This window comes from Sparus aurata, chromosome 19 (assembly GCF_900880675.1).
Source record: "Sparus aurata chromosome 19, fSpaAur1.1, whole genome shotgun sequence".
Taxonomy (NCBI): Eukaryota; Metazoa; Chordata; class Actinopteri; order Spariformes; family Sparidae; genus Sparus; species Sparus aurata.
Window position 1 is genome coordinate 30,318,753 of NC_044205.1, and position 15,435 is coordinate 30,334,187.

General features: G+C 46.8%; 1 protein-coding gene across 2 annotated transcripts in view; it reads left to right on the top strand.

Moving 5' to 3' along the window:
* Nucleotides 1-3,579: 3,579 nt before the first annotated feature.
* LOC115569876 (melanoma receptor tyrosine-protein kinase-like) overlaps nt 3,580-15,435 on the top strand; it is a 34,442-nt gene continuing 22,586 nt past the window's right edge. For both annotated transcript variants that reach the window (XM_030398075.1, XM_030398076.1), the window contains exon 1: nt 3,580-3,820. In XM_030398075.1, coding sequence (XP_030253935.1) covers nt 3,715-3,820 — 106 coding nt within the window. In that variant the 5' untranslated portion in view covers nt 3,580-3,714. The remainder of the gene's footprint in view (nt 3,821-15,435) is intronic.

Sequence of the window (15,435 nt, forward strand, 5' to 3'; positions counted from 1 at the left end):
TAGGGTGTGTGTGGTGTGTTGTGAGAGTGTGTGTGTGGTGTGTGTGTGTGTGTGTGTGTGTGTGTGTGTGTGTGTGTGTGTTGTGACATGTTGAGGAAGGCATGCTGAGGCACTGAAACTGTCACACTGACGGGCTAATCAGGACGAGATCTGAGAAAACCAACTGCTCCGGTGTGTGTGTGTGTGTGTGTGTGTGTGTGTGTGTGTGTGTGTGTGTGTGTGTGTGTGTGTGTGTGTGTGTGTGTGTCAGGCCACGTTTCCACAACGGTCTTGCTACTAGCAGTGAGGTGTGTGTTAGCCTCTGGTTGTGTTCATCGTTGTTCCTCGTGCACACAAATCTGCCTGAAGCTCTGATCAGGTGTAATGTGCATGCCGGGCCAGCAGTTGGCGGTGTAGCTTTGTAATGAAACAATTTGCACCTGCACACTAACACTTTTCTTCTACAACCCGAGCAGCTGACGACAGTTTCTGTGTGTCAGTTCAGGGATGTGCGTCCTGTGAAGGACTCGGCCTGTGTGGTCTGTGAAGGCGAGTCCTTCAGTCAGTCACTCAGTGTGTTCACATGACACTCAGGAAAACCAGATTACTGTGTCAGTCCGACTATGATGGGATCTTTAAGATGCATGTATACACCTTAGTCTGACTAACATCAGACCGGATCAGATTTCTCATAGTCGAATTAAAACACCCAGATTATTTGATGATAGTCTCATTACTCCTGCATGTATACGTTCCATCAGATCAGATCAGATTCTGTGTTCTGCGCAGGCGCGAGATTTTTCCCGGGGCCGTGAGCCGGAAGTAGACGGACGGCGCCGTCTTTCCTCCGAAATCACCGCAAGAAAGAGAGAAAGAGCTCCATTGTGCATCTAGTGTGTGTAATTATCATGTACACCATATATGAAATGTACAAAGATGTAGCTTCGTCTCGCTCTTCGTACGCCATCTTTCTGGAATGTCGAGGCAGTTTGTTGTTGCTGGTGACGTAAAGAGGTCAGCCGGAGGTGTTTCTGTTACCACTAGTTGAAATGAGTGCAGCGCCACCTAGCGTACCGGGTATGACATGCTGCGGACAATAATCAGATTTTCTCACCGGCATGTATACTCGGACAGTTGCAGTTGTCTGATTGAGCAGCAGAGTGGAGCTATGGCTGTAATCTGACTCAGCTGTGCATGTAAACGTACTGAGTGTTAACCTGGTCAGCCGTTGTTAAATGTGACGGTCTAGCCTTTGGAGCATCTCCTGGTTGTGTCAGCAGATGTTTTACCCTTATGTTACGATTTCTGCTGCAGAGTCGCCATTTTCTCTCTTTCTTTCTTCTTTTTCGGGCGAGTGAAGCATCTTGGGATATGTGAGGCCATGAAGCATCGTAGCGGTGCATCCTCCAGAAACAGGGAGCAGAAGGAGCATCTGGAGGAGCCTTCAGACTGGGACAGACTCTACGTGACGTAGTGATGTAATCAGCCTTCAGATGCTCCTCTGAAGGATGCACACCTGAACTGAGACACAGACAGTGTTTGGACGGATGAGGGGAATCGAACCAGCGACCTTCTGATAACCAGACGCTGACTCTCCCTCTGAGCACAGCCCAACACCTGTCGACTCCTCTGAGGAACCAACACGTTAGAAAGCTGCTGAGAGTATAAATCCTGTTTGTTGGGTTGATGGTCTGTCAGAACCCGATCACAGTCAGGTTTTGACCCACATGTGAAGTGAGCCGGGTCGTTTCTGCCCGGCGACAGGCCGTCAGGTGTTATTAAGGACAAATGAGCGATTAAATCCATTAAGGTTTGTTTTTTCTGCCTCCACAGACGCTTTGTTGGCTGCACACGAAGCGTTTTAGCTAAACAGCAGAAAAAACTCTCAATGCAGAGAAGAGTTATTAAATATGGATGCAGAGAACCGGAGCGGCGGGCGGAACCGCTGACCCATTAACATGACAACATGGTGGACAAACAGAGAGACGTCTGAGGACACGACGTGCAGAGACATAACTACAGAAATACTGTCATGGAATAACTCTAAACCGATTCATCATCAAACCCAAAACAACATCAAGTAGAGCTTCAGTGTGAGTTCTGATGCAGCGTACAGAGACAACAAGCAAATAAACATGAACATAACTGAACGCATTCATTCATCTATAACCTGTCACATACATGCACACTTTATCTGGCTCCTGTATTTATATATTTATCTGAGTCGGTTCACAGTTTCAGTCGTCTGTCGCAGCCGGAGCAGATAAACTGAGGCAGGTGCATATTTATATTTTCAAACTAATTTAATCACATAAGTTCAAATGTTTCTAAATGAATATAAAGTGGACTTGATGTGTTTGCTCAGTTATTAAAGCTCATCTGAGGAACATTATCTCTGTTATATCCTGCGTTAAACTTCTGACATGTTTTTATATTAAAAAGTCACATTTCTGCTTCAAAATCCTTCAGATCTGCTCCAGAAGCTTCGAGTTTCCACCTAATTGTGATGTCACAGACCTCGTGTTAGCTCCGCCTCTAGCTGCAGGGCTAAGTAAGCTAACGAGCTAATAGCAGCTACAGTTAGCAGCAGCTAGCTGTAGCTCTGGTGACGTCCTGTGGCTGTCTCAGGATGAGTGACAGCTGATTCCTACATGTTGTTCCTTTAGTAACAGGACTGATGACGTCATCCTGCTGAGATTTAAACACACGGTGAATCATTTTAATAAATAATAAATAAATAGACAAAGTTCTCAGAGTCAGACTGAGACGGACCTGCTGTCTGACACGAGATAATCACAGAACGAGCTGCTGAACGTAAAACAAACAGCCCTGAGTGTGTGTGTGTGTGTGTGTGTGTGTGTGTGTGCGTGTGTGTGTGTGTGTGTGTGTGTGTGTGTGTGTGCGTGTGTGTGTGTGTGTGCGTGTGTGTGTGTGTGTGTGTGTGTTTCCTCACAGGTTTGATGGATCAGATTTCTATTAATCATATTCAGTGGAAATGAAAACAAAAGGTCAAACAGACGGTTGAGATAACTGATGATGTCGACAGCACAGAATATAAAAGCAGCATAAATAAACCACACATATATATTTATATGGTTTATTTATGCTGCTTTTATATTTTCATTAACCTGAAGAGAACATGATGAAGTTTAATCACATTACTTTATTGTGAAAATATTTTATTGTTTCTTGTTTTTATGTTTGTTGTTTTTAAATGTTTGTTGTTTTTATTGTTTTAGTGTTTTTGCTTTATTATTTGTTGTTTTTATTGGTTTTGTTTTATTATTTGTTGTTTTTTAATGTTTCTTGTTTCTATTTTTGTTGTTTTATTGTTTGTTGTTTTTATTGTTTTATTATTTGTTGTTTTTGAGTTCATAAATTAAACAATAAGACTGAAATCAAACAATTGAAGAGAAAAAAACGTGAGATTCCATAAAATTAATTGATCCAATAAAGTGTCAATAAATCATATTGAAACTGAATGAGAGGTGGAGGAGGAGGAGGTGTGGTGGAGGAGGAGGAGGTGTGGTGGAGGAGGAGGAGGTGTGGTGGAGGAGGAGGAGGTGTGGTGGAGGAGGAGGTGCTCAGCAGAGCCTCGCTGCTCCTCCGTCAGTCGGCTCCAACATTAGGACCCAGCAGCAGCTCCAGTGTGTCGGTGTGTGTGTTCGCTGATGGAGGAAGTTGGTGTCCAGCAGGAGAAACTTTGAGGAGCTTCAGTAGAAACCAGCTGCGGACATGAAGCTGAGTGGAGGAGCAGGAGGAGCAGGAGGAGCAGGAGGAGCCGCGCTGCTGCTGCTGCTGCTGCTCGGCCGCTGCTGCTGCACCAGCCCCGGCAGGAGAGGTAGGACCGAGCCCGGGGAGGGAGCGAGGTGCCCGGGGAGGGAGCGAGGTGCCCGGGGAGGGAGCGTGTGTGTGCCCGGGGAGGGAGCGAGGTGCCCGGGGAGGGAGCGAGGTGCCCGGGGAGGGAGCGTGTGTGTGCCCGGGGAGGGAGCGAGGTGCCCGGGGAGGGAGCGTGTGTGTGCGGGCTGACAGCTCCGGAGAAAGTGCGTGTAAGTGCGGGAGGGAGCGTGTGTGTGCCCGGGGAGGGAGCGTGTGTGTGCGGGGAGGGAGCGTGTGTGTGCCCGGGGAGGGAGCGTGTGTGTGCCCGGGGAGGGAGCGAGGTGTCCGGGGAGGGAGCGTGTGTGTGTCCGGGGAGGGAGCGTGTGTGTTCGGGCTGACAGCTCCGGAGAAAGTGCGTGTCAGTGCGGGAGGGACGGTGCGTGAGTCCGGAAATGTAGTTAATTAGTTTGCTGTGTTGATGAGGAAGTGATCCAGATATTAATGATCAGTCGGTGAATGTTTCAGACTCTTCATGTTCTTTATTTACATTATACAGGATGTAAATGTTCTCAGAGTATTAATGTAATCAGATTACACATGTCAGATTGGTGTAACGTAGACATGAGAGAACATGAGGAGGAGACCATCCAACACCAGAACCAGCACATGACACAGAACATTACTATCAGAACAGTGAACAGCTGTCAGATGATTCATATGAGATTATTACTGTAAACACACCAGCTGTCACACAACAACAACAACAACAACAACAACAACACTTCATTCATAAAGTGTTAGAGTGTTGATGATGAGACAGACTGACCTGCTGAGTCCTCCAGGAGAACCAGAGCCGGACCGGCAGACCGGGTCAGAAATCAGTTTGGGTGTTTACTGCTGTGTTTCATCTGAACACACACACACACACACACACACACACACACACACACACACACACACACACACACCTGGATATTTTTCTTTCTTAAGTTTGATAAAATCTCAAGATGGCGGCTCGTTGTTAGTCTCTTATTATCTCATCATATTATAATAATTACTTTTTAGTTTTAATCAGAGGAGAAAAATCCTCACTGGCTGATTTATTTCAACTAGTGCAGTGCCCGTAAGAAAAGTTTATTCCTATAAAAAAGTGGGAGGTTAAGGAGCTTTTTCATGGATGGCCAAATGAGGCTGTGTTTGAAGGTGGGACGTCAGGGATATTTAGGTTTGTTGTGAAATCTGATATTCCAGGGTATAATTGGCTGTTTTTGACTATTTTTGATTTTGCCATTATATTTCACCTTAAAAGCTATTTACTTGGTGTCATTATTTTCAGCACAACCTCACATGTGTGACTGTACAGTTATTTTTTATTTTGACATACTGTATTAACACAATGGACCTAAAATCACAAAAAAAACATAAAATCCGAGTAGAAAAAGTTAGATTTCTTTACTGTGAAAACCACAAATATGTTCAAATATTTTTTTTTTTACTTATAATGCAAATATAAATTGTTGTTTGCTAAATTTGTGCATACATTTAAAAAATGTACAAAGTTATATGTAACTATTTACATGTAAATGCAGGCAGTGCTCAGGTCTGCCTGAGCTCCTTCCAGCTGAATAAAGAGCTGTACTGCCTGCTCCACATTCAGCTTCTCCTCATTATTCTGACTCATTAAACAAAAAACCGACTCCACTACACACTTAACACACTACACCAAACACTACATAACACACTAACTACACACTCCAAACACGCTAAATGTCACAAATCTCTCAACTCTCACACACACCGACCGTCGTTGCCTGTCAATCATCCACCTAGGTCCCTCCCACAACTTCCTGTTCCTCAACAACCAAACTTGCTGCTTGGACACTTTCGTGACAAAAGCCCGTTTTTACCGTTTTTTTCCTGCACCAGACACAAAGCAAACGTGACGGCAATGTTCGCGAAAAAGCGTGGCGGACATTATTTACCCTAGGTCCGGTTTTGGACGTGCCGATGCTTCCGGTCCGTCGCCGTCCGGGCCGTGTAGCTAGCCGCTAGCAGCTAGCTAGCGGCTAGCTACACACGAACATCCACAGATTCCGATTCCACTTTGTTGTCCGCGCGTCTCCGGATCTCCTCAGACCCGAACAGACTCGGCCCGGACTCGTTTAATCTCATTAATCCACAACAGTCAGTTTAGATGCACAGAACAGAACAGAACGGGACCGAACCGCCGGCAAAATCCCGGTCCAGCTGGCGCCGCTGCAGGTATAAATCTGCTTGTTTCTTAAGGTGGGGGGTGGCGGTGAGCTCTGCAGTGATTGGCTCTGGTGCGCACGTGACTGTGGTGGCTCTGGTGGACAATGCTCGGCGGAATTTGTAAAGCATTTATGAAATAATTTATTCACGCTATCATTGCAGTCCAAACAAATGCTTAGATGCACACCACTGAACCACGCAGCAGCCATGTTGTAAGTCTCAGGTCAGTCTGATCCTGATCCGCAGAGATATTTGAGGAATACACACACACACACACAGACACGCACACACACACACACCACACACACACACACACACACACACACACACACACACACACAGAGACACACACACAGACAGACAGAGATTCCGTGCATTTATAGATAGATGACTGAACAAACACACTGACCTTGAAGGACAAAAACACGCTGTACACTGTGTTACTGTGTTTACGTGTGGCGGACCCTGCCACCTCTCTCAGTAGCCCTTTTTAGATAGAAAAGGCGGCACATCTGCTCCAAGGTAAGGACGGCAATGTGCCGGCCTGTCTTTCTAAAACCGAGGTGTAATATTCCTCCTTTTCCAAAAGCCCTCTGAGGTAGGCGTAAACATGTGACGTGACGTGAAGCTCGAAGCTGGGCTGTGAACCGTGACATAGAATTTGTCTTCAAAATAAGAGCTTTACATTGCACCCCATTGGAGTTTAGAACTGGGTTCTTAGCGGGGGGCTTTTAATTTAAAGTAGCAACTGTTCCTAGCTTGCTAATACAACAACAAGCTAACACAACCAAACAGCTACAGAGAGCGAGGAGACGCTGCATCTCCTGGATCTCAGCAGCTGTCCAGTTGTTCATCTTAATGTCCGCGGATGAAGTGATGGACTGACTGCTGTGATCAGCTGTTTCCTGGTTTTAAAACTCCCCGGCTGTGGGTCGCACAACAGTGCAGGTCATCCACACCTCCGCCCACCTCACGCAGAGGCCGGCACATTGACGCCTCGTTTTTAGATAGCAGTCGAGGTGGAAATAAGTGTTCCCTCTGAGGCGGAAAATCAGCGGACCACAACAGACCCCCAATATACCGCCCTCCGTCTAAAACCGCAGACCGAGCCGCCAAAAGGACGGACAGATTGGCGGCTTGGTGCTCTGTCTAAAAACGGCTAGAGTTGTGGACCTTGTCGTCCTCTGACAGCAGCTCGTTGATTCACTCGTTGATCTGTTTTATTGAATTGTTCTTTACATTTCTAGAATGTCTTGTATAAAACTACGTAGTGCCCCTTTAAGTGTGTGTTACCGTTGTTTGTTGGGACATTGTTGTGTGTGTAGTCGGGTCAGGTGCCTCTCTATCAGAACCAAACAGGTGTGTGTGGAGTTCTGTGTGGGCCGAGCCTGCAGATCCAGACATGTGGAGGAGTAAACACATCAGACGTGTTCACTGCTCACATGATCTGACCCGGTTTAATACATGTTCTGTACACGTCACTGTGTGGTTCTGAGCTGGTTCTGAGCTGGTTCTGCACTGGTTCTGAGCTGGTTCTGCACTGGTTCTGAGCTGGTTCTGAGCTGGTTCTGAGCTGGTTCTGCACTGGTTCTGAGCTTGTTTTACCTGCTGGACAGAATCAACACAAATATTCATGTTGCAGAAACTGGAAGCAACATTTTTTGGCTCATTTTTGCTCAAAACGAGACAAAATCATTTTGTTTTGTTGGAATGATTTCTGACAGATCGACACAGAGATAACTGATTGTCTGTCTGGTTTCTGGATTGTCTCGCTGAGCATTCTGGGAGTTGTGAGCGCCGAGTGAAGGACGAGGGCTTGAACGTATCTCCGACCAATCGGGTCGCTCGTCTGAGTGGCGTCTCCTGAAAAGAAGGAACGAGTGAATGATGGAGGAAACGCTGAGCTCGGCTGTTCAGTGTTATCAGTGTGTGTGTGTGTGTGTGTGTGTGTGTTAAGTGGAAACAGCTGACTGCTCTCTCTCTTTGTCTCGACAACAATTTGATTCTTCATGACTGTGTGTGTGACTGTGTGTGTGTCTGTTTGTGTGTCTGTTTGTGTGACTGTGTGTTGTTGAACAGACGGTTGTTGTGATGTCACGTCCTCCACAGACGGACAGACGTGTCAGTGTGATGTCAGAGTTGATGGTTCAGTTCCCCCAAATCCACCAGCCAATCAGAGGCCAGGACGCTCTGAAGTTAGTTTCATCTGACGGATGGTCACTGAGGACGATGATGAACAGGTAGAGGAGGTTCTCCAGGTTCTGCAGAGGTCCTTGAGGAGGTTCCAGGTCTCCAAGAGGTTTCAGACATATTTGAGGAGGTTAAACAGATGGAGGTCCTCCTTGAGGAGGTTGTAGACGCTGGAGATCCTGAAAGAGATTCCAGGGCTCCTTGGGAAGGTTCAAGTTGTCCTTGAGTTAATAAAGAGGTCTGTGAGGAGGTTCCAGAAACACAGGGGGCCTTGAATGGGTCACAAAGGTCCTTGAGAAGTTTAAAGTGGTTCTTTAGAAGGTACAAGTTCCTTGAGTTCCTTGAATATGTTCCAGGGGTCCATTTGGAGGTTTCAGAAGTTGTGCAGGTAGGTAGATATTTAAATGTTTTAGAGGTTCTTGAAGAGCATTCAAGGGTCCTGGAGACGTTCTGGAGGACGTTGACAAGGGTCAAGTGGTCCTTGAAGATTCTTCCAGAGGTCCTTGAGGCTCAAATTTTTGTGCTTGAGAAGGTCAAAGGGTCCTTGAGCAGGTTCCAGAGGTCATTGAAAAGGTTCCAGTGGTCCTGGAGATGGTCTGATAGGTCCTTGACAGGTTGTTGAGTTCCTTGAGAAGTTTCCAGGGGTCCTATAAGATGTGACAGGGGTTCTGGAGGAGAGGTCAGATGGATCTGAGGAGCTGTTCCACGTCCTTCAGAGTAACTCCTGGTACCCTGCCAAGTTTTTACCCATAATGCCCGGTGTCAGACCCAGTTGTGTTCTGATTGGCCGACAGAGCAGCAGCTCGTTTTTCTGTCTGTTGGTTTCTGCAGGAAACGATCAGAGCGACTGTTGAGACTGCAGAGAGACGGCCGACCTTCAGAGTGTGTGTGTGTGTGTGTGTGTCTGTGTGTGTGCGTGTGTGTGTGCGTGTGTGTGCGTGTGTGTGTGTGTGTGTCTGCCTGCCTCGTTCCCACTGAGTTTGACTTTTGGGAAAGACCTTGGCAGAGTGTGTGTGTGTGTGTGTGTGTGTGTGGGTGTGTGTGTTTCTTTGGAAGCAGCTTAATGAAACATCGACAATAAAGACGACGCTGGAGGCTCGTGGTAACCGTGGCAACTCTGTAAGCATACCGAGCTGAGCTGTATTGACTGAAAAACTATGAAAACAATCAGCAGGACAAACTGTGCTCACCAAGCTGGACGGGCCGACCCGGCTCACAGAGCCCGGCCCACAGAGCCCGGCTCAGAGACATGCAGGCCGTGTTGAGTCTGTCTGGGGTCGTTTTGTCTCAGCTGAGCCTCGTCACATTCAGATGAATTTCTTACCCTGAAGATGTTTGTCAGGAATCATCTTCTTCGTGTGTGTTCAGGAATAAAAGCAGCCGACATCAACATGAAGGACAACAGATTCATACGTACATCAGCTGTTCATCCACTAACAGTTCCTGTTTGTGCGTCAAAGAATAAAATCCTCCACTGACAAAAACACACATTTTACAGTGTCGTAGAACAAAACCCAACAAAACCATCTGAGTCCCAACGAACCAACAATCCTGCTTTGACTGAAATAAACCGCTAAACCCACGATGTGTGAGGGGGCGGAGCCTGCTGGAGGAGTAAACACCCACAGTCACATCACATCACAGAACCCAGATAACATGTGAATGACAGACGTCTGTTTCTACTCTGAAACTATTCATCCTAACCAGCAACGTCACTTCAGTTGGCATAAAAATCTGATGAAGTATAAATAATGCAGATCCAGACCTCCTGGAGGAGTAAACACCCGGAGTCACGTCAGATTCTGTTCTGATCCGGAGCTGTTCGCCGACGGGAGGAGAGCTCAGATTACTTTTGAACTTTTTGGATTAAAAAGTGGATTTATGTTCAGACAAACTCTCCTCGGTGCTGCTGCAGCTCGTTAGCTCGCGACAGTAAACTTCAGAACTTTTGTCCAGCATGTTTCTTTGACGGTAAAATGACTGTTTTTTCAGTGGAGTCTGGTGGATTTGACGAGAGTGATTAAGCTCCTGTTTGTTTCTGGTGAACAAGCCGCTGCGTCGCTGCAGGATCCGTACAGGATGATGTCAGACTGTTGGAACGACAATCTGAGTCAGTCAGTGGAAACAGAACCTCTTGACAGTCGAGGTTACCCACAAGGATTACACGTGTCCCGGCTGCTGGCTGAGGCTCCTGGACCCACTCCAGAACTGTTTGTACTGATCCGTCATGAACACATCAGCGTGTGTAAACACGGGCTCTGGGTTAAAGGTGCTGCAGCTCACCTGCAGCGCGGGCCTGGATGACAGAACTGTTGTTGCTCTTATCAGTTGGATTCTGCTGAGTTCTTACAGAGCTCGGCTGAGCACAGATCAGCTGATGTGTGATGTGGAGCGGGTTCTGTCCAGATGTTCTGGAGCAGCAGGTCATGCGCACATCGTGGATCTACTCAGAGCTGATGATGTCTCAGAGTGGTTCTGTGCAGCTGTGACCCGCGGGTCTCAGGATGGAGGCTGTGTCGTGATGCTGAGGCAGATTTGTGATATTATAAATAAAACAGAATTTTTCCTGGCGTGACCCGCAGACAGCAGCGGTGCCGCCCGGGGGGATTTTCACAACAGGAATGTGAAGAATGTCAATAATGGAGCTAAGAACCTGTTAACAGGATTATACAGGCTGCGGTACGAGAACGTGTGAGCGGCGCTGGAGGCAGGAGAACCAGAACGTGTTGGACCCCTTCATGATGAAGTGCTGTCACCGCCGGGTCAGAGGTCAGAGGTCACAGCGGGCCGGGTCTGCAGCTGGACGTCCGTCAGCTGTTTCCACATGTAACATGCAGCAGCAGCATCAGGAGCTCGATTCTCAGGATTCAGAAGAACGAGTCCATCAGTTTCTCTTCAGTGAGAGTCGACGCTGCCGTCAGACTGAAGTGAACGCTGCGTCCATCTCGTCCACTCGCCACTGAGCACAAGACAAAAATGACATGTGGCAATAATAACAACAACAATAACAATAATAATGATAATAATAATAATAATGATAATGATGATAATGATGATAATAAGCTGATGTGGGCGTGGCCTCCTTCAGCCTCCAGTCAGATGAATAAAGTCAGCGTGGTGTTTGAGGAGCAGCTCGGGATAAAACACCTCTCAGGTTTATCTGACTGTATCCCAGCCAGTCTGAGTTTTTATCATCTGAGAGTGTTTCTGGCGCCCGGCTGCAGCGGCGGCGACGGGTCGTGTCCTCCGTCCGTCACCAGCCGAGATTATTTACTGTGAAAGTGCAAAAAAAAGCAAACACACGTTGTTCAGTCGTTGGAATTTTCCCCGAAAGACAAGAGAGCGAGAACGAAGCGGCTTCAGTGTGTCGAGGCAAGCAGAGTCTCGCTGTGACCTGCACACACTGCTGCAGGCAGGACACACACACACACACACACACACACACACACACACACACACACACACACACACACACAGACACACACACACACACACAGACACACACACACACACACACACGGCAGATTGTATGATTAGATTTTGATTAGGAAGATTGTTTGTTCAGGATTTTCCATTCAGCTTTTCTCCTGTCAGAGATGATCGAGTGTGTGTGTGTGTGTGTGTGTGTGTGTGTGTGTGTGTGTGTGTGTGTGTGTGTGTGTGTGTGTGTGTGTGCACAGCTGAGAGAGAAAACAAACCACATGTCCGACCTTTTTATTCATGGAAGTGAAGAGCAGAACACGTCTGATCGACCCAGTGAGGCTTCTACAGCCATGATGTGTCGTCAGTCACAACACTGATAGTATCTGCACTTATTAAGATGCTGAATGAACAAGAAGGTCCAAATAATGCAGAATGAGTCAGAGACAGAGTTTCACAGAGTTTATAAAGTGTCTCCAACTCAACAACTCACTAAACTGACACATTTGTTAAGGGAGTCTGGTGCTGGTTTACAGATTCTTCTTCTTCTTCTTCTTCTTCTTCTTCTTCTTCTTCTTCTTCTTCTTCTTCTGTCCACCTGTGATCAGATCAGCTGGTATCAGGTCTGAACGGCCTCTTAGTGAAACTGAAATGTGATTTACTCTGTGGAGCTGCTGAGTGTGTTCAACAGGACGAGCGTTTCTCAGCTGGTCGAGACATTCCTGAAGTGTGTGTGTGTGTGTGTGTGTGTGTGTGTGTGTGTGTGTGTGTGTGTGTGTGCACATACACAAGGCCACTGTGTTCCCGTGGTCGTGTTCTGCAGGACAACATCACGTCTGTCTCGGTCCGGCTGGTATAATCGAGGTTCAGCCGTCACTTCAGCCTGTCGTGTTTCTGTCACATCATGTTTTCTGCTCCTGTTCATAATTCAATCAATAAAAACACTTAACTGCAGTTTAAAATCAGACGTATTATCGATCAGGACGATCAGCAGCTCTCATTGATTCAGTGGAGTGAATATTGGAGCTGCGGGGAAGGTGACACCGGACATATTATTGATTTTCATTTCATAGTTTTAAACTCGGGCTTTTATGGGTCGATCTGTCGGGTCGCTCGTTTCATCAAACACTTCACTGTTTACTGTTGGATCAAACTGAGTGGACGGACGGGTCAGAACTCATCAGAACTGGATCTGCTCTCAGTGGAGCTGCTGAAGATCACTTCAGATAATTAATGTGTAACTCTTCACTCAACCAAAGACTGTTTGTAAGAGCAGGAGCTCCACTCTGTGACTCTGCTGCAGGATCACCAGCGTGAACTCTTCACTGTGGCTGCTAAGCTAACAGCTAACAGCTAACAGCTAACAGGCCTCATCATCGTGTGTTTATTGGCTCAACTGAACCAAACTGTGACTGAAACATGGAGAGTCTTGCAGTGTCAGATGGAGTTGGTGTGTTCTGCAGCGTCTGGTTCTGTCTCTGTGGAGGAAGTGAGGTGTGTGCTGCAGGTCGCCGGCAGGACGCCTCTCCATCTTCTCTTCTGTTTTCTTCTCGTCTCCTCTTTGATCTTTTATGAAGATGGATGTCGTCCTGCTGTTCCAAGAAGGAGCCGCCGCCTCGCAGCGAGGACGCTGACTTCATCCTGACCGCTGTTGTTCTGTCCTCGCTGCCTCAATGAGGACATAAATACAGACGACAGGAGGAGAAAGACGGAGAGAGAGGACGACTCGGCTCACTGACAGCACACACTGCTCACACGCTGAGGCACAAAATGAACGACATTTAAAGCAGAATCTGCCTGATATGTTGTCCCACAATGCATTGCACAAAGGAAACACACAACACCTCCTCATATGAAACAGCTGAATCGTTCGATGTCTGAAGCGTTCACTGCTTCGTCCTCAAAATCAACAACATCCACATTTTTACTGAGTCCAGGCTGTAGATCTGGTCTGAGATCAGTTAGTGATGTGTTCTCTGCTGCAGACTGATCACAGGCTGCAGGTGTAGATCTGGTCTGAGATCAGTTAGTGATGTGTTCTCTGCTGCAGACTGAGATCACAGCAGACGAGCTGATGGAGACTTCTGATGTCTAAATCAAGTCTCAGCTGCTTCAGTTGTTCAGCAGTTCAGAAGTCTGATCAGAATCCTCAGATCGTCTCTCCTCCGTGTGCAGAACCTGCCTGAGAAAAGTCTTGTTTTTAAGTATTCTTCAGTATCACAGAAGTCCAACCTGTGGTTCCCTCAGTTTGGTTTAATAAAACACTTTAGTCTGGGTTCAAATAACTTTAGTTACTTTATGAACATGATGTAACTTTACTCGTTGGATGTGAACAGAGGCCTCCTGGGTTGAAACCCGGAGCTCGCTTGATGTTTTATTTGATTTCCGGCACCTTCGTCGCAAACACAACGTCAGCAGCTCGGCTACAGCGAGCAGCTCGTGGTGTCCCATCACAATGAGCTGGGCCGGGTCGGTTCTGGTTCAGGTCGTCACTGTCGCTGTAACGACTCGGGCCGTCAACAAGACGACGAACTGTGAGAGAAACAACATGTTGTCTGACCGTCAGCAGCTCCTCACTCATTACAGCTAATTCAATACACACACACACAAACACACACACACACACACACACACACACACACAAACACACACACACACACACACACACACATTCCTGAGAGAGGCACAGAGTGCTGAAGAACATGAATGTTGCAATGTGTGTGTGTGGTGTGTGTGTGTGTGTGTGTGTGTTTGGTATCTCTTCATCTCTCGCAGGTTGTGAAACCGATGAATGCCTCTCTCCTCTCTGCGCTCTGATTGGCTGCTGCGCTGATAGCGATCAGGAGAAAGTCCTGTGGCGCTGCAGACGCGTCCGTCCTCCTGAAGACGACTGACAGCTCGTGTTGTCTTTGTTCCTGTGCGAGCAGCGACACAGGAAGTGGAGTCGTCCCACACAGGAAGAGAATTTACATCCAGCAGTCAGAAGATTCCAGATTCTCGTCTGGTGATGGAGAAACAGTTTACAGCCACAAGAACTTTACGAGGTGGATCCATTTGACTCGTCTGCCACAACAGAAGAAGAAGATGAAGAAGTTTTCTTCCGACTTCATTGAGAAAGTTCGATTAATTTATCCCTTCGACCTGTTTGTACAGTTATCAAGAAGGACTCACATTGAGTTTCTGTTTCAGCAGATTTCACCTTCGTTCATCTTTTCAAACCGTGATCGGTGTGAAGTCAGAGTCGTAATGATGCTTCAGGAGGAAATTACAGAGATACTGAATAGAATGCACAACGATGACGAGTCCACACTTCACTAGAAGTACTGTACAGCTGCTTTACTCCAGTTTACTCAAGTAATAGATTACAGGTTCTGACATGTACTCAGAGTATTAGAGTAAAAAGTCTCCCTCTGAAGGACATTTGTGGTCAAAGCTAACAGAAGCTAATGTCATATTAATAGAATTCAAAGACTATGTCAGAGCCTGTACTCTATTACTTCAGGAGTAAAGAAGCTGTACAGTACTTCTACTTTTACCAGAGTCTGTTTAATGGCGTGTAGAACAGAGTTTTTGTCTGGTTGCTGTGTTTCTAGAGACAGACTGATGATCGGATGATATTCAGAATCTTTCCGATTGTCTGTTCGGATGTTTTTGCGTCTGATAAAATGGATTCGATAAAAAAAGCAGGACTCTGATGCTTCATCGTACCTCAGTAATGTCAGTGGATCGCCTGTTTTTAGTCACGAGTTAATCGTATCGGCCCTCTGGGAAATA